Source organism: Pristiophorus japonicus, chromosome 18 (genome assembly GCF_044704955.1).
Source record: "Pristiophorus japonicus isolate sPriJap1 chromosome 18, sPriJap1.hap1, whole genome shotgun sequence".
Classification (NCBI taxonomy): domain Eukaryota; kingdom Metazoa; phylum Chordata; class Chondrichthyes; family Pristiophoridae; genus Pristiophorus; species Pristiophorus japonicus.
In genome coordinates, this window is record NC_091994.1 from 95,276,812 (window position 1) to 95,295,106 (window position 18,295).

Here is an 18,295-nt window from a genome sequence, read left to right on the forward strand (position 1 = left end):
CTGCCTGACTAAATTATGCTTTTTCCAAATGTCCTGCTACTGCTTCTTTAATAATGGACTCCAACATTTTCCCAACCACAGATATTAGGCTAACTGTTTTATAGTTTCCTGCTTTTTGCCTGCCTCCTTTTTTAAATAGGGCCGCTAAATTTGCAGTTTTCCAATCTGATGGGAGCTCCCCAGAATCCAGAGAATTTTGGTAAATTACAACCAATGCATCCACTATCACTGCCACTGCTTCTGTTAAGACCCTAGGATGCAAGCCATCAGGTCCAGGTGCTTTTTCCGCCTTTAGTCCCATTATCTTACTGAGTACCACCTCCTTAGTGATTGTGATTATGTTAAGATCCTTCCCCCCTTGATTATCCACCATTGGAATATTTTTAGTGTCCTCTACCGTAAAAACTGATACTAAATATTTGTTCAGAGTTTCTGCCATCTCCATGTTCCCCATCACTAATTTCCCAGTCTCGTCTTCTAAGGGACCAACATTTACTTTAGCCACTCTTTTCCTTTTTATAAGCCTGTAAAAACTCTTGCTATCTGCTTTTATATTTCATGCTAGTTTACTTTCATAGTCTATCTTCCCTTTCTTAATAATTTTTTTCGTCATTCTTTGCTGGCTTTTAAAAGCTTCCCAATCTTCTGTCCTCCCACTAGTTTTGGTCACTTTGTATGCCCTTGTTTTTAATTGCTTTATCCTTTATTGCTTTAGTTAGCCATGGATGGCTATCTTTTCTTTTACACCCTTTTACACTATTGTCGAGAAATTGCTAGAGTCTATAATGTGAAAATGTGAAGTCATCTACTTTGGACCTAAAAAGGATAGAACAGGGTACTTTCTAAATGGCGAAAGACTAAAACATTGGAAGTCCAATGAGACTTGGGGATTCAGGTACATAGATCATTAATATGTCATGAATAGGTACAGAAAATAATCAAAAAGGCTAATGGGATGCTGGCCTTTATATCTAGAGGACTAGAACACAGGGGCATAGAAGTTATGCTGCAGCTATACAAAATGCTGGTTACACCACACCTGGAGTTTTTTGAGCAGTTCTGGGTACCACACCTTTGGAGGGAGTGAAGCAAATGTTTACTAGAAAGATACCCAGACTTCAAAGGTTAAGTTACAAGGAGAGATTATACATATTAGGGTTGTATTCCCTAGAATTTAGACGGTTAAGGGTGATCTGATCAAAGTTTTCAAGATATTAAGGGAAACAGAGAGGGTAGATAGAAATTATTTCCACTGGTTGGGGATTCTAAGACTAGAGGGCATAGTCTAAAAATGAGAACTAAACCTTTCAGGGGTCAAATTAGGAAACAATTCTACACACAAAGTGTGGTAGATGTTTGGAACTCTCTTCCGCAAATGGCAATTGATGCTAGATCATTTTTAATTGGTATATGGAGTTAAGTCGCAGATCAGCCATGATCTAATTGAATGGCAGAGCAGGCTCGAGGGGTTGAATGGCCTACTCCTGTTCCTATATTCCTATCCATTTTATTTTCTCAAGTTCTATTCTCGGTCACTCAAAATTGGCTTTCCTCCAATCTATTACCCTGGTCTTTGTCATGCTCATGTCCTTCTCAATTATTATCTTAAAGCGTGTTATATTATGGTCACTATTGCCCAGATGTTCCCCTACTTTTATTTCACTTATCTCTCATTCTCATTACTAGATCCAGTAGCGAATCCTTCCTCTCAACTAACACTTTGCTTGTGACAAGAAAAAGTGTGTCAGGGTATACAGGAGAAGAGAAAAATTGGTGAAAAAAGAGGCACATTAAAAAAGATTGGAGTGACTATTGACAACATGGCCATCCTGCACCATCGATAACCCGCTGACACTGCAGCAGTTCCTGTATCACAGTATTGACAATGCACAATGTAGGGTTAAGTGTTGGAGTTAGGGATTAGTTGTTAGGGTTTAGGGTTAGGATTGGACGTTAGGGTTTGGGATTTGGGGTTAGAGTTGGGGCGTTGGGATTAGGGGTTAGGGTCGGGGCGTTGAGGTTAGGTTGCGGATTAGGGTTAGAGTTTAGGATTGGGTTAGATTTTAGGATTAAGATTGGGATTAGGGTTAGGGCGAGGATTGGGTTTAGGGTTGGTGGTTAACGTTAGGGTCAGAATCCGCTATTGACAACGCCGTTTCCACCAGACGCGACCTATTTTTGAACCGTGCTGCAGTGCAGCTATTTTGAGTTTGAGGCGCGGAGTGTCATGTACGGGCTCGGGACCCGTAGCCCCTGCCTATAATGCATCGCGCGGCGTGGCTGGCACCTGTCCCAAGATGGCGGCTAAGCGGGCATTGGTGATCGTGGCCCAGGGCGCGGAGGAGATAGAAACGGTGGTTCCCATCGACTTGATGCGCCGGGCCGGGGTGAGCGCAGTGAAACGGCCACAATTTCGTTGTTTTATCGTCGTTTGAATAATAAAACAATTAGACGTTAAATCGAACAGTGGCTCACTCAGTTGTCACGGAGAGCAGGCGTGATTGGCGGGGGGAATTGTCCAATCATCCCAGAGCCTGGGCCACACGGCAGGGTGCGCAGCCAATGAGATGACGGAGGGGCGGGACGTGGAGTAGCTGGCGGTTTGACCTAGAATAGTCTCAATAAATTCCAGGACAGTTCAAGACGCCAGGAACATGACACTGGGTCGATTTAGCCTTCGGTGCAAGGGGCCCTGCTCCTGGTAGCCTTTTAATGACCAAGTTAACTTGCACGTCTTCCCAGTGTCACTCATTCTGGTTTTAAAATGCCACTTCTTAAAAAGAAAGTCTTGCATTTTGTATGACTCCTCATCACATCTCAGAAATGTATTTTAAAAGTGCTACAGTTGCAAAAAATTGATTTGAGCTACAGTGACTGAAATGTAGGCAAATGTGGGAGTCATTTTGTATACAGATCCCACAAATAGCAAAGGGATGACTTGCCAGTTAACTTGTTTTTTGTTGGTGTTGGTTGAGGGTGAAATTTGGACAGGACCCTGGTTTGGTTTAATATCTTCAATGCAGTCATCATTCACTAGCGCACTGGAGTGCTTGAATATGTTATGTGTTCTAGCACAACTTGTTGAACTGCAATATAAAAGCGAAACATTGCAGATGCTGGAAATCTGAAATAAAAACAGAAAGCTTTAGACTCTGAGGCACGTGTGGTACCAACTGAGTAAAGCTGATTCCTTTTTTGATTTTAAATCCCAATTAATTTCTCCATGTTGACAAATGTGTACTTCTGGATATTCATTTTGTGCTAACTATTCTGTATCTACGAATTAATTGTCAACCAGAGTTAACTTTTTTGCAGAATGTATTTGTAACAAATCATTTAAAACTTTAACAATCATGGATAGTGTGGGTGAAGATTCTGCAGTGATGTCATCATCATCATCATAGGCAGTCCCTCTGAATCGAGGAAGACTTGCTTCCACTCTAAAAATGAGTCCTGAGGTGGCTGAACAGTCCAATACGAGACCCAAGTCCCTGCCACAGGTGGGATAGATAGTCATTGAGGGAAGGGGTAGGTGGGATCGGTTTGCCGCATGCTCTTTCCGCTGCCTGCACTTGATTTCTGCATGCTCTCGGCGATGAGACTCGAGGTGCTCAGTGCCCTCCCGGATGCACTTCCTCCATTTAAGGCGGTCTTTCACCAGGGATTGTTGGCAGACCTCTAGACAGTGCATTTTAAAGTTTGACTGGATTGCAATGTTGTTAAAGTCAGATTATTTTGTATAGCTCTTCCTCATCCCATTTCTCTTTGTCTTCCCACACTCTCCGCTCATTGGGAAGTCACATTCTAGGCCTCTGCTGTATTGCAGAAGGTAGGACCTGTGACAGCTGGCCCTGTAACAGAATGTCTGACACGTCTTGCTGTGATTCCAGTCAGTGGCTGATGGGAGGTGCCTATGTCTGCTATATATATATTTGTGGTATTAAGGCTGTGCTTACCAGTGTTGTCACTAGTAATTTAACCTACTGCTATTAATACACTAGGAAAGGTTATATTGAAGCTAAACATACTTTGTGTGATTTGATTCTTGTGATTCTCTGAATTCACTCTTCAAATCGATCCCACTACTGTCACCATCAGTGGTGAACCTGTCACTACCAGTATGTCTCCTTAGTATTGCACAGCTCAAGATGCTCTCTTGGGTCTGGAAGAGCCTATTCTGGAATTATACTAGGTATTTTCTTACAGTTCAAGTAGATGCCAAATAAAACATTCCCAAAAAATCCACTCTTGCTTTACTGAAATCCCAGAGGCAGTCCTGAGGAGCTGACCATTCAGGGTGCCATGTTACTGGGCTGTGGCAAGTCACTGTCATTTAGAATGGATTTTCAAAGGCCAGTGATTATCAATCGTGTCCTCTATTTCAGATAATGGTCACAGTGGCTGGGCTGACTGGCAAGGAGCCAGTAACATGCAGCCGTGATGTGGTCATTTGCCCTGATTCCAGCCTACAAGATGCAGCTAAGCAGGTACATTATGTCTCTGCTTCATTGACTAAGGGTTTGTGGTAATGTTTTACGATGGGGAATTGTTCCTTTTAGCAAGGGATGAGCAGAGCTCAGTTGCACTGCATTAATTGAACTTTGGCTTTCATATTCCAATTATACAGCATTTTCCTGATTGGATAAAAATCTTAAGCAAGCCTCCAGCATGCACTTCTTGCCAGGTTGGTGTTTGCTGCACACTTGCTGAGTTCATGCAAATTCAGCGCATGCCAAAGTAACCCGATAGTGGGGTGTACGTGTGTTAGATTGCTCAATGAGTTCCGTTCTCCATTCGGCATGAAGTGCCAGTTGGTTGTGTTGCTAAACCATGTTTCTATTGCCATACAGCCTAGAAATATTGCAACAGCATAGTGTGCATTAATCAGTTCCTACTGTTGTGACCATCTTGCATCTTGAAAGATGAAGCTTGTCTATAATCACACCAAGAAACATGCTGCATCATGCTGAATACTGTACACACAGACATTCACTGTACCGTGCTGAATACTGTACACAGTACCATGCTGAATACGGTACACACTGAGACGTGCACTGTACCATGCTGAATACTGTACAGACACGCACTGTACCATGCTGAATACCGTACAGACACGCACTGTACCATGCTGAATACCGTACAGACACGCACTGTACCATGCTGAATACCGTACACAGATGCGCACTGTACCATGCTGAATACCATACACACTACCATGGTGAATACTATACACAGACACGCCTGTACCATGGTGAATACTGTACCATGCTGAATACTGTATACAGACACTCCCTACCATGGTGAATACTGTACACTGTACCATGCTGAATACTGTATACAGACACTCACTGTACCATGGTGAATACTGTACACAGACACGCCCTGTACCATGGTGAATACTGTACAGACACACCCTGTACCATGGTGAATACTGTACACACTACCATGGTGAATACTGTACACAGACACTCGCTGTCCATGCTGAATACTGTACAGACACACCCTGTACCATGGTGAATACTGTACACTACCATGCTGAATACTGTACACAGACACGCACTGTACCATGGTCAATACTGTACAGACACGCACTGTACCATGGTCAATACTGTACAGACACGCCCTGTAACATGGTGAATACTGTACAGACACTCCCTGTACCATGGTGAATACTGTACACTGTACCATGCTGAACACTGTACACAGACACGCACTGTACCATGCTGAATACTGTACACACAGACATGCACTGTACCATGGTGAACACTTCTGTAGTCTCCGAAACCAGCAGTGTCTGTTTTGTAGACTATATTCTTGTGCCATTTTCCTCTGGCTAAGAATTGTCTTTAATTTTATGGCCCGGTTTGAATGGCAGAGTTAATTTCGAAGGCCCGGCACAGTGCCCAGGTGAGGCAAGTGATATCATTGGACTGGACAAAATCTGAGAACCAATGTCATGGCACACTTTGTTATTTTATCTGTTGTAATGCTCATTTGTGTTTGATCCCCTCCCACTCCGTGGCATATTAGATTTTCCTTGTGATTCTGTTCGCAGTGAGGGACAAATTAGCGAAGCTTCTGTTGATTGTTAGAATATTGGATAAAATCTGATCTGGTGTATCTTTTTGCAGGGTCCATATGACGTGATTGTATTACCCGGAGGAAACCTTGGTGCCCAGAACCTATCCGAGGTGAGTTCAAATAGAACTATTTGTGAATCTCTGAAATTATGTACCTGGTTTCATAATTTAAGTGTTAAGACTCTTCACCACTATTGGAAACACTGACTAATGACTAGTATTCGGTTTCCTGCACTTGATTTCACTCCTTTCTGGAACACTGAAATAAATAATTTGCATTTATATAATGCCTTTCATGTCCCAAAAGTGTTTTGTAGCCAATTAATTCCTCGAGGTATAATGATTGTGTAAGCAAATGTGGCAAACCAAAGGTCTCAAACTGCAATGAGATGCATGACCAGGCCCAACTGTGATGTGTCCTAGAAGTGACTAGCCGGTGAACATTGTATCTCTGCTCATGTGCGAAGAGTACACCTCTCAACCTTCTCCATTCCAAAGAGAACAGTCTTAACTTTTCCAACCTGTCCTCATAATTTAAGTCCCTTATCCCTGGTAACATCCTGGTAAACCTTTGTACTCTTTCTAAGGCCTTTACATCTTTCCTGATGTGTGGTGCTCAGAATTGTCCACAACACTCCAGCTATGGCCTAACCAGTCATTTATAAAGTTCTAGCATGATCTCTTTGCTTTTATAGTCTATGCCTCTATTTCTAAACTCAGTTACCCATATGCCTTTTTTTAACCACCTTATCAATTTGCCTTGCCACCTTTTTTAAGGAATTGTGTATAATGGACACCAAGGTGTCTCTGCTCATCTACACTTTACAGCTTTTCAGAAGAGTTGATTCTTGGAGCATATTACAGAGCCTGAGAATATATAATAAAATACAAAATGTACATTACTGTCTCTAAACAAGAGAATCGTGACCGCTCTAGAAAATAATAACTTGTGCAAATTCGCAATGGCTTATTGAAACTTTCCTCTTTTATTTTGTTAGTCTTCAGCTGTAAAAGAAGTATTGAAGGCCCAGGACTGCAATAAGGGCTTAATTGCTGCTATCTGTGCAGGTATGACTTTCTTGGCTTCAAATGAAATGTGCACAGAGCTGCCTCACTGGTTAAAGGCAAGCGACTAGCAGAGCCAAACAGAGTGGGAAGATCCTATGTTTTATCTCTGGTCTGTAATAAATTAGGTGACCTCAGCCATAGAGCAGTAGAGGTGCTAGAATTGTCCTCGCTACCTCTGAATGTGGGGTAAATTGCTCAGAATGCCTGCACCAATTCACTCTTCAGTCACACACCCCCTCTGTTGGAGGTGATGAGGAATGTCCTGGCTGTAATCAGCTGTAATCAGCTAATGTAGTGACACACATAAAGAATGGCCACTTGGGTGAAGTACCAGAGGATGGCTGGCATCTGCAGAAGTGTATCCCAGCGAGAGTCACTGCCTTCGGGAAGGATTTGTGAGGTGTGGGGAACTTGATACTTGGGGGGGAAAAAAGCATGGAAAGGGGGAGTGGAGAGTTCGGGTGCTGTTTTCTTCATGTTTTTGAATGTGTATCCATTTTTGTTTAAGCCTCAAGATTAATACTGAGTAATTTGGGCCTTATTTAGGCTTCACTAAAATGTAACTGCTTCACTCCAGCTTTTTGCATCTTCAGACTCAAGCTGGAGTCAGCACCTGCATTTGAGTGTGCCACACTGACTGTGTGGTGATGGGCAGTGTGCGAGTAGCATACGGTGCTACTTCCTGTGTTTTTTTTTGTCAACCAGCAAGACTCAAACCTACACATTAGTGTGAAGTGCTTGCATTCTGCTGGTTTATTTCAGATTTAAGTGTCCCTGTGGTATTTTTACAACATGCATTTGTCTTTTTTTTTTCTTAACCACATTATTTCCTGGGTTTGGTGGGAGAGAGGATGGGCCTGCATCCATTCTCTAATGGAAGGATGTGGAGAGTTTGATTTTCAGTGCTGCTCCATTCCTGACCTAGAAAGGTAGGCCTTCGATTGAGGAAGGGCATGGCACTGGTTATTCCCTGGCCAATTTCTCCTTCAGATCGGCTGACTGAGCATGTTGAAACTGTCTATCTAATGAGGTCTAAGTATAAGCATCAGCCGAGTCAGAAACTGGAGCTTGGACCCCCTCTTGTAGGATGCAGCTTAGCAGAATGCTGAGCCAGAGTGCCCAAGGGTACCCTGAGTTCACTCTCCATTCTGTTCTGAGCTCAGCTAACACTGCACATAATGGTGATTGAACCTGGGATGCTGCAAATGGCCTTTGTCTCTGGGCTAAGCAGGAAGTAAAGTCGTTCAGATTTCCTGCTTGTGATCAGTATCCAGTCTCCTGTTTGACATTCCACATGTGTAGATGTAATGTTGGGATTGGATTGAGCTGCGTGGTCAAATAACCTGCCTGCACGTCCTCTGGACTAAAGAACATAAGAAATAGGAGCAGGAGTAGGCCATTTGGCCCATCGAGCCTGCTCCGCCATTCAATAAGATCATGGCTAATCTGATCATGGACTCGGCTCCACTTCCCTGCTCGCTCCCCATAACCCTTTACTCCCTTATCGCTCAAAAATGTGTCTATCTTCACCTTTAAAAATGAACCGGCCTCTACAGCTCTCTGGGGCAGAGAATTCCCATAGATTTACAACCCTCAGAGAAGGAATCTCAGTTTTAAATGGGCAACCCCTTATTGAGACTATGTCTCCTAGTTTTAGTTTCCCCTGAGTGGAAATATCCCCTCTGCATCCACCTTGTCGAGCCCCCTCATTATCTTATGTTTCGATAAGGTCACCTCTCATTCTTCCAAATTCCAATGTGTATAGGCCCAACCTACTCAACCTATCTTCATAAGTCAACCGCCTCCTCCCCGGAATCAACCTAATAAACCTTCACTGAACAGCCTCAAATGCAAGTATATATTTCCTTTAAATACGGAGATGAAAACTGTACACAGTACTCTAGGTGTGGCCTCACCAATACCCTGTACAGTTGTAACAGAACTTATCTGCTTTTATACTCTATCCCCCTTGCAATAAAGGCCAACATTCCATTTGCCTTCCTGATTACTTGCTGTACCTGCATACTAACTTGTTGTGTTTCATGCACAAGGACCCCCAGGTCCCTCTGTACTGCAACATTTTGCAATTTTTCTCCATTTAAATTATTATTTGCTTTTCTATATTTTATGGCAAAGTGGATAACCTCACATTTTTCTCCATCTGCCAAATTTTTGCCCACTCACTTAGCCTGTCTATATCCCTTTGCAGATGTTTTGTCTCCTCCTCACAATTTGCTTTCCCACCCATCTTTGTATCATCAGCAAACTTGGCTACATTACACTCGGTCCCTTCATCCAAGTCAGTAATATAGATTGTAAATAGTTGAGGACCCAGCACTGATCCCTGCAGCACCCCACTCGTCACTGTTTGGCAACTGAAAAATGACCCATTTATCTCGACTCTGTTTTTTGTTAGTTAGCCAATCCTCTATCCCTGCTAATATATTACCCCCATCCCCGTGAACTTTTATCTTGTGCAGTAACCTTTTATGTGGCACCTTATCGAGTGCCTTCTGGAAATCCAAATACATCACATCCACTGGTTTCCCCTTATCCACTGATGTGAATGGCAACTTGGGTGAAATACCAGAGGACTCTTGCTGCTTCTTCTCTGGTGAGGAAGAAGTGCTGGGCCGCACTTTACCTCTGATTGATCCCTTGTCCATCTCTCCTAGGCAAACCTCAGAGCAGCAGCGGGGCTTTATCAGAGCCCATGAAATACAGTATTGGGATACAGAAAGAGTAAAAAAACTACATACAAGTCCTGATTTTAATAATTCCAATCCATTTTCTCCACTTCATGCCACAAGTCCCTGACCATGTGGGGCTGCAGCTGAGCTCTCTGCTGGGAGATGATGATGGAGCAGTACAAGGAGTCTCGTTCTCGTTCTCTTTTTCTCTTTCTCTTTCTCTTTCTCTTTCTCTCCCCCTCCCCCCCCCCCCCCCCCCCAGGAAGTGGTGCTGTCCTGCAACTTACCTGAGGCATACCAGGTTTTTGTTCTCGCTACTGTAGAACACCAGAATATGAGCATCTTTTTAATTCCGAATCCTGCTGCCTCTCTGCTATCATCTGTGTTCAATAGTCTGTAAAATGCCACCTTGTCATCTCTGTTGAACGATGTTCATATTTCTCCCCCCCCCCCAGTGTTTTTTAAAAATAAGCTTCATTGCACATTCTGTCCCTGAACGCTAATCTGGTGCCTCTTTTTTTGATTTATTGCAGTCCTGACTAAAGCCAATGAACTTGCATTTATATAGCACCATCTCGCATTGCTTCACATCCACCGAATTGCTTCTTGAAACGTAGTCGCTGTCATGTTGGCAAGTGTGACTAATATATTCTTGACAGCATGTTCTGGTACATTGTGTGCAGTATCTTCATGCTCCAGTGATGTTTGTCCCCTGAATGCCCAATACAGGCAGTGCATAAGCCTGACAGTAGCTGCAGTAACACCTGCAAGGCTGCTCCTTGTATTCACCTCACATATGTTCTACTATACGAATCGTAGAGGGACGTGATTGGGGCCCAGGAGAGGCGTGGGTTTGGGGCCCAGGAGAGGCGTGGGTTTGGGGCCCAGAAGAGGCGGGGGCCCAGGGGTAGCACGGGTTCGCCCACATTGCAGCTATGTGTGCTTGCTAGATCCGTGCAGCAGAGCTGGTCTCCAGTCGTCTTGGTTAATCCTTGCCACTGGACCAAGACCTAGCTCTGTCAAGTCCGTGTGGTGGTTGGTGTGCAACGGCCACCACATGTTAAAAAAAATCCATACACAGGCATCTTCCACTCTTCAAGATATAGTTCGGGACCTGGAATATTAGATCCTTCATTGAAACACCTGTGAACTCATCCTTTTTTGGCATGGAAACAAGTCATCCTCGTTTTGAGGGACTGCCTATGATGATGGTTCTACTATTCTCAGTTTGTGTGTTGCAATAAACCATGTGAGTGAATGTATCAAATACATCAGGCATAGTTAATCTGTCAGCATCTGAAAAAGAAAAGCTGGGTTAATGTTTGGAGTGTTTTTTTACTCTTCAAGGTGAAAGCTGAGTGTGTCAGCTGGTGATGTGTCGTTGCTGAGTTCTCTCTCTGACCTTGGTAACATTAATAAGCTCTTCCAAACCGTGCGAGACGCTCAGCATGAACAGGCATAATGGATGTTGAAGAATGTGCTTTGTTTGTTTGCCCTGAAGTCTTCAGGCCATATATCCAAGCGTTGGTGTGCTTTTTGACTTTGTGTGCTTGATAGCCGAGGTCACTAACTTGAAGGATATGGTACGTTTGATTCCTGTTAAATAAAATCCAATCCTTATTTATTATCTATACTAGTATTGAAATCAAAAATGTACTGTGCGTCTTGCTTGTTTTTCTGAGGGGGGTGGGTTGCTATGATACAAAACGTGACTTATTATTTCTACTGTTTTCCCCCCACCCCTCCCTTTGTGAGATTGACCTCTGCAACATCTTCACAACTGCAAGTTAAGTTAATGTGTATAATTATGTTCTTTCTCTCGTTTAACCTGATCTGTATGGTGACCAATTGTTTGTGTGACAGGCCATCTTTAAATCTTTGTTTTTCAGGTCCCACTGCTCTGCTGGCTCATGAGATAGGCTATGGGCGCAAAGTCACGACCCATCCCCTGGCTAAGGACAAAATGATGGCTGGAGGTAATGATTCGCATTCACGCTCAATTCCTCGCATGCATTTACCTTCACAATATAGCAGATAAGCTTCCTACAATCTTGTGTGACCAAGTGTTTATGTGAGATTCTTATTTCTAAGCTGAATATTTGTTTATATTTAATTTAAATTGAAATTAGTAATGAAATCCCCTAAAATGGGGTTTAGTTTACTGTCGGAGTGCACTGCTTATGGTTTTTTTGTTTGCTCAGCTGGTTAAAGCAATAGCAGGATTTTACAGACCAGGTAATTGCCAGGCTTGATGCCTGGTCTGTACAAAATTAGCTAACCTTAGCCCGGGTGGTAGTATGGTACTACATCTTGGGAGGAATATTCTAGAAAATCAGCCTGGATTTTCCTGTTTCTGATCACTATCCGGTCACTTCCTACTGGAAAATGCTTCTCTGGTAAGGACAGGATCAAGCTTTGCTGGGAATCCTCCCCAGCCCCCCCCTCTCGGTGGTCAAGTAGCTCACCAACAGTATCTTTGCTCGTGAAGATTAGGCACTAGGGTGAGCTGTTGAGGTCTCTAACATCTGTATCCCAGCAAGGCATTCTCTTCAGGAGAGAAGAAGGGAATGGGGATGTAAATCACTATCTCACTCAGGAGGGGGTGGGTATTGGTGTACATGTTTCACCTTTAAACAGCTGATCTAAGGGAGCCCTTTCAATGGATGTTTCTTCTGCCCACAGCTGCAGTCTTGTGTGGTGTTGGAAAATTAATTTGACATTGGCTCTATACGTGTTGCTTAAAACACATAGAGCCTCTGATTGCTGTACCTTTTTCTTCTTGAATGTAATTTTTGCAAGCGCAAGTTTGTTGTAACTAATGTGCTGAAATGTCAAATCTCAAACTAGTCAATATCTGGATGTAACTAATGCCAAAGTTGTCTTGGGGCAGGGGTTAGAGCAGTGGATGGAATCTCAGAATGTGATCCCAAAAGGCAGTGAAAATCCTGCAATCCCATGTAATAAAAACGCAATCTAAATTTATCACCGTAATCCAGTGGCTTTATCAGTACTGTGACGATGTTCTTGAATTCTTGCTCTGATGCCTTGCTCGTTCCCTTCCAGCTCACTATACCTACTCAGAAGCTCATGTGGAGATAGATGGGAACATCCTCACCAGCAGAGGGCCAGGCACTAGCTTCAAGTTCGGCCTTGCAATTATTGAAACACTTCTGGGAAAAGAGGTGACCGAGAAGGTCAAAGCCCCTTTGGTCCTGTGAAACTGCCAACCTCGGAGAACCGTGCAAAGTTATGGGTAGTGGGTGGGTGGTGAAGGAATCAACTGAATTGGTTGTTTCTGAGGCAGCATGTCCCGAGTGCATCATTAATGGAGGCAATATGCCTTGTGGAATCTAACTAATGACTTTAAACACCATTAAAGTAAATGTTACTGTATTTGTGCAGGTCTACAAAATTTAGACTTGCCAGATTTAAATCCTGGTATTTGATGACATACAGGAATCGGCCTCCAACCAGAAATGTATTAAAGTTTAAACTTTCCCTTTTGTTCTACTCTGTGTGACAAATAACTGATGTGTGAATGTAACCAGTTGCTATTGCACTAGTTGAGATTGGAACAGGAGAAGGCTCTCTTGTGTTCAATCCCAATTCCTTGTACCTTCTCTATATCCCTCACTTCCCAAGTACCTTTTTTTCTTTTTTAGATCCAGCATTGCTTTCCACATTTGTGTTCTTTTGGAGCAGTGTGTTTTCTCCTTTGTCCTTTTGTGAAGAAATGATTCCTGAATGCATTTCTAGCGGGCTTACTGGTTACTTTTATTCCTTTCAGAAATGCTTTGCTGTATCAAATGTGTGTTCAGTTATCTGGTGAATCAATATCTGAAATTAACTTTGTGCAGAATATTCTTCAGGCTAATTTTCTGCCGTACAGTATTTCTTTTTTTTAAAAAAAAAACCTTTTACAGTTTTGCCACTCTTTCTGCTAACGATCTCATGTAGGTAAACTGATTCATGAGCCATTCTTCCTCAAACTTTCTTTTTACAAAAAAAAACCTCTGGTGATATTAAAGGCCTCTTCAAATCTGAAAGTTGCTGATGACTTGGATGTGCGTTTCTGCAAAATAACACCTTGGGGGTTGATCTCCTGCACTTGTGACTTGTAACTAACGGTTATTAAAGGGGCAATGCTCTTTGGCTACAGGCTTGTTAAAGCAGAGCATGTTGAATATTTACCATGTACCAAAGATTTGGCTTTCTGTGAATGCTTAATGGATGTTTAGTTAAAGGTCTAAGATAACAGTAAAAATTCCTCAAACTATTTGCCTTTCGAACCCCATCTCTTCAGCTACATCTGCAGACTGTGAATGGACATTGTGCAGCAGTAACTTAGCACTTGCTGCTTAAATTATGTATGGTATTTTTCAACATCCAACATCTCTTGTCCAACACACTAGTAGCTTTTCTTTTTATTTATTGCAATAAATAATCAGTAGTGTCTGGTGTTAATGTGTGTGTTTATTCATCTGCCTGGTATCTCACACAAGTAAACATTGTTGGTGATGGAGTTCATTGGTAGACGTTCTAAATGTTGCCCCTTAAGATGCTGACTTGCTGGCAATGCTGTGTTTCCATGGGTATGTCACCCAGACTGCCATTCTTCCTGTGAGTGCAGACAGTGAATATCATTCCAATGGGGGTGGAGAACATTTTAGCTGAGCCCAATCCAGTTCACATAGACTCCTACATTCTAGTAGGCATTGTTGGATCGTGATCAGGGCCTGGAACCGTGACTGACTTTTGTTTTTTTCCTTCCTCTGTGCTTTAGGGGCCTAGAACAGTTGGTTCCACAGGAATTGAACCTGAAACCTTCTAGTTCACACCATGGCCGCCACCACTATAATCCAATATTGTCATGGATGAGCAAGAACTTGGTCTATTTGGCTGCCACTGAAAACACTATACTCCTGATTCTATTCCTGGCTGCTTGCTTTGGTCTGTATCCTATTTTGACCGAGCTGAGCTTCAAAACCCCACTTAGACAGCACTGGGACCGCTGAATTTCACCTCTGCAACATTGTCTCCCTGTCCCTGAAACCCTTAAGAGCAGAAGTAGTGCATTCAGCCCCTTGAGCCTGTTTTGCCCATTCATTGAGATCATGGTTGATCTGTATCCTAACTCCATCCACCCGCCTTGGCTCCATATTGCTTAATACCCATGGCTAGCAAAAATCTAAGATTTAAAATTATTAATTGAACTAGCATCTACTTTTTGTGGGAGAGAGTTCCACACTTCTACCAACCTTTTCATGAAGTGTTTCCTAACTTCTCTCCTGAAACTCTCCCACCTCCACCCTGTTGTGCTTCCCTTATCCCTGTTCTCCACTGGCCCTCCATCACCTACCACATCGCTGCTGTGTGGCAGGTTGGCACCTCAAGTGCTTTGGGTCATTTTATTATGCTAAATACCCTATGACCCAGCATCATCCCGGATACTTGATTAATATAACTTTTAAATATGCTTTTTCTGAAGATTTTTGCATGGAGTCTTTTGACGTGAACTATGGGGTTCTGTGTGCAGCAGGATGTAGGGGCTGAATAACCAGGCCTGAAGGTCATTGTTCATTTTCCCAGAGGATAGGGTCTGCAGCTTTTTTGTAAGAGCAATGCAGTGCAATTCTATCAACTATATTGTACAAGAATATTAGATTTAGGAGTAACAGTTGCCTGAGTCAGAAGGTCATGGGTTTATGCCCTACTGCAGGGCCTGACTACATAATCTAGGTTGACACTTAAGTGAATTGACTTTTGGATGAAACTGGAGCCCTGTCTGCTTGGATAGATTTAAAACAGCAGGGTAGTTCTTAACATTTGTCTGTAACAAACACCTCTAAATCAGATTACCTGGTCATTTATCTCTGCTGTTTGTGGATCTGTGTGCACATTGGTCATGGTCATGTTTGTATGACATCAGTGACCACTTCAAAAGTAATTAATTGGTTTTGAAGTACTTTGGGGATAGCCTGACCACTTGAAAGGTACTATTTCAATGAAAGTTCTTTGTTCTTTTGGCTTGGCTTTCATGTGTCAAAAATAATGCACATATATTCTGGACTCACTCTTTACAGTGAGACTTGAATCAGTTTGGTACTTCCTTGCTCCATCTGTTGTGCTGTGCTGTTCATTACCATTCTGGTTAAAATTTCACCCAAATGGTCAGTGAAAACAATGTGCTGTTGAGAACTCTAATTTTACTTCTCACCCCACTTGTCATCTCTTTCCCCCCCCCCCCCCCCCCCATCTTTCCAAATAACACAATGATGGGATTATAAAGAGGGACATTTCAGATGTGAAATAAGTTGCAGAGTGCCTTGATGTATCAAATCAGTTCACATACACTGAATTATTTTTGAAGTGCAGTGACTTGTGTAGGTAGACACAGCAGCAGGGTGAATGACCAGTTAATTGGAGGGAGGAATTTTGGTGTAGAAACCCCTCTGCTTTTCAAATGGTGGCATAGGATCATTAATATCTACCTACCCTATAGGGTCAAGCAAACAGCACCTATATCAATATAGCACTCCTTCAAAGCTGCATTGTAGTTGACATATGTGGTTGTGTCCCAGAGAGCCTGTGTTAGGAGGGCCAACATCATCAATTGACTCATAAGCAAGGCCAAAACTGAGTAAACTATTTAGTCATTCCCTTTACCACATCCACTATCCTATTAAAACATCCCTCTGGACATTAGCTGTCCCATTGAAGCCCATCCCTCTCATACATTAACTCTCCCATTGGCATCATCCCTCTGGTCCATTAACTCCCATCATGGCATTTAATTGTATTTTCAATAAACCCAGCATTTTTGCCTTAATTATTCTACCTGGTAGATTATTTGAAGCATTTCTCTGAGTAAATATGTTTTTCCTGATACCTGTTCTAAATATACTTTGGACCAACATGCATTTATATCCTGTGGGCTTTCATGGCTTATTTTGAAGTAATAAATACTTACATTGTGTATTTACATAAATATTTTGTATACTTTCATGAGTTAAGGTTTCCCTTAACTGCCTTCCTTCTAGATGAGTGTGTGAAGAGCCCCTTGTTCAATACAATGAGAGCTAACATTTGGAAATATTTTAATTCCAAATTCTATGGATTAGTGTGGATATCTACTTCATTACCCAGGTGAACACTTCAGCCAAGATATGGATATATTAGTACCTTTTTGAGCGTCGTCTAGGAGGAGGCGACAGTCCGGGTCGGAGGCCTATAAAAAGGCCGCGAGTTCAGGAGTTCGGGCAGCGTTGAGGAGGAGGCGTGCTTATGCAGCTAGAGGGAGAAGGCAAAAAAGTAGAAAGAAACAAAGGTGACGTCACAGCCAAGGGGGTAAATGATTGGCTGGTGATTGGTGAGTAGTTTTTATTTTTTCTCTTCTATAACAGTGAGTAAACTTTAGCATTGTTGTTGTCAATTTAAGTGTATCTAAAGGTTAAGTCATGGCAGGAGAGCTCGGTCACGTGATATGCTCCTCCTGTACCATGTGGGAACTCGGGGAAACTTCCGGTGTCCCTGACGACTACGTGTGCGGAAAGTGTATCCGCCTCCAGCTCCTGACGGTCCGCGTTGCGGAATTGGAGCTGAGGGTGGATTTACTCTGGAGCATCCACGATGCTGAGAATGACGTGAGTAGCACGTGTGGCGAGTTGGTCTTACCGCAGGTGAAGGGTCCACAGCCAGATCGGGAATGGAAGACCAGCAGGAAGAGTAGTGCAAGGAAGGTAGTGCAGCGGTCCCCTGCGGTCATCCCCCTGCAAAACAGATACACCGATTTGAGTACTGTTGAGGGGGATGACACATCAGGGGAGGGCAGCAGCAGCCAAGTTCATGGCACCGTGGCTGGCTCTGCTGCACAGAAGGGCAGGAAAAAGAGTGGAAGAGCAATAGTGATGGGGGATTCAATTGTAAGGGGAAAAGACAGGCGTTTCTGCGGCTGCAACCGAGACTCCAGGATGGTATGTTGCCTCCCTGGTGCAAGGGTCAAGGATGTCTCTGAGCGGGTGCAGGACATTCTGAAAAGGGAGGGTGAACAGCCAGTTGTCGTGGTGCACATTGGTACTAACGATATAGGTAAAAAAAGGGATGAGATCCTACGAGACGAATTTAAGGAGCTAGGATCTGAATTAAAACGTAGGACCTCAAAAGTAGTAATCCCGGGATTGCTACCAGTGCCACGTGCTAGTCAGAGTAGGAATCGCAGGATAGCTCCGATGAATACGTGGCTTGACCAGTGGTGCAGCAGGGAGGGATTCAAATTCCTGAGACATTGGAACCGGTTCTGGGGGAGGTGGGACCAGTACAAACCGGACGGTCTGCACCTGGGCAGGACCGGAACCAATGTCCGAGGGGGAGTGTTTGCTAGTGCTGTTGGGGAGGAGTTAAACGAATATGGCAGGGGGATGGGAACCAATGCAGGGAGATAGAGGGAAACAAAATGGA

At 43.2% G+C, this 18,295-nt stretch overlaps 1 protein-coding gene across 1 annotated transcript; it reads left to right on the top strand.

Annotated features, from left to right (window-relative positions):
• Window positions 1-2,262: 2,262 nt before the first annotated feature.
• Window positions 2,263-14,291, top strand: park7 (parkinson protein 7). Its single transcript, XM_070860989.1, has 6 exons — window positions 2,263-2,387; window positions 4,386-4,487; window positions 6,132-6,191; window positions 7,079-7,148; window positions 11,728-11,814; window positions 12,902-14,291. The coding sequence occupies exons 1-6, from the start codon at window positions 2,298-2,300 to the stop codon at window positions 13,054-13,056; spliced, it is 564 nt and encodes a 187-aa protein (XP_070717090.1). The 5' UTR covers window positions 2,263-2,297; the 3' UTR covers window positions 13,057-14,291.
• Window positions 14,292-18,295: the final 4,004 nt, after the last annotated feature.

What these genes read in the sequence shown, in the direction of transcription:
- park7 (XM_070860989.1), top strand. Translation starts at nt 2,298, where the DNA reads ATGGCGGCTAAGCGGGCATTGGTGATCGTGGCCCAGGGCGCGGAGGAG. An exon ending in AATTGCTGCTATCTGTGCAG is followed by an intron (nt 7,149 to 11,727) that starts GTATGACTTTCT and finishes TTTGTTTTTCAG; the next exon opens with GTCCCACTGCTCTGCTGGCT. An exon ending in GGACAAAATGATGGCTGGAG is followed by an intron (nt 11,815 to 12,901) that starts GTAATGATTCGC and finishes GTTCCCTTCCAG; the next exon opens with CTCACTATACCTACTCAGAA.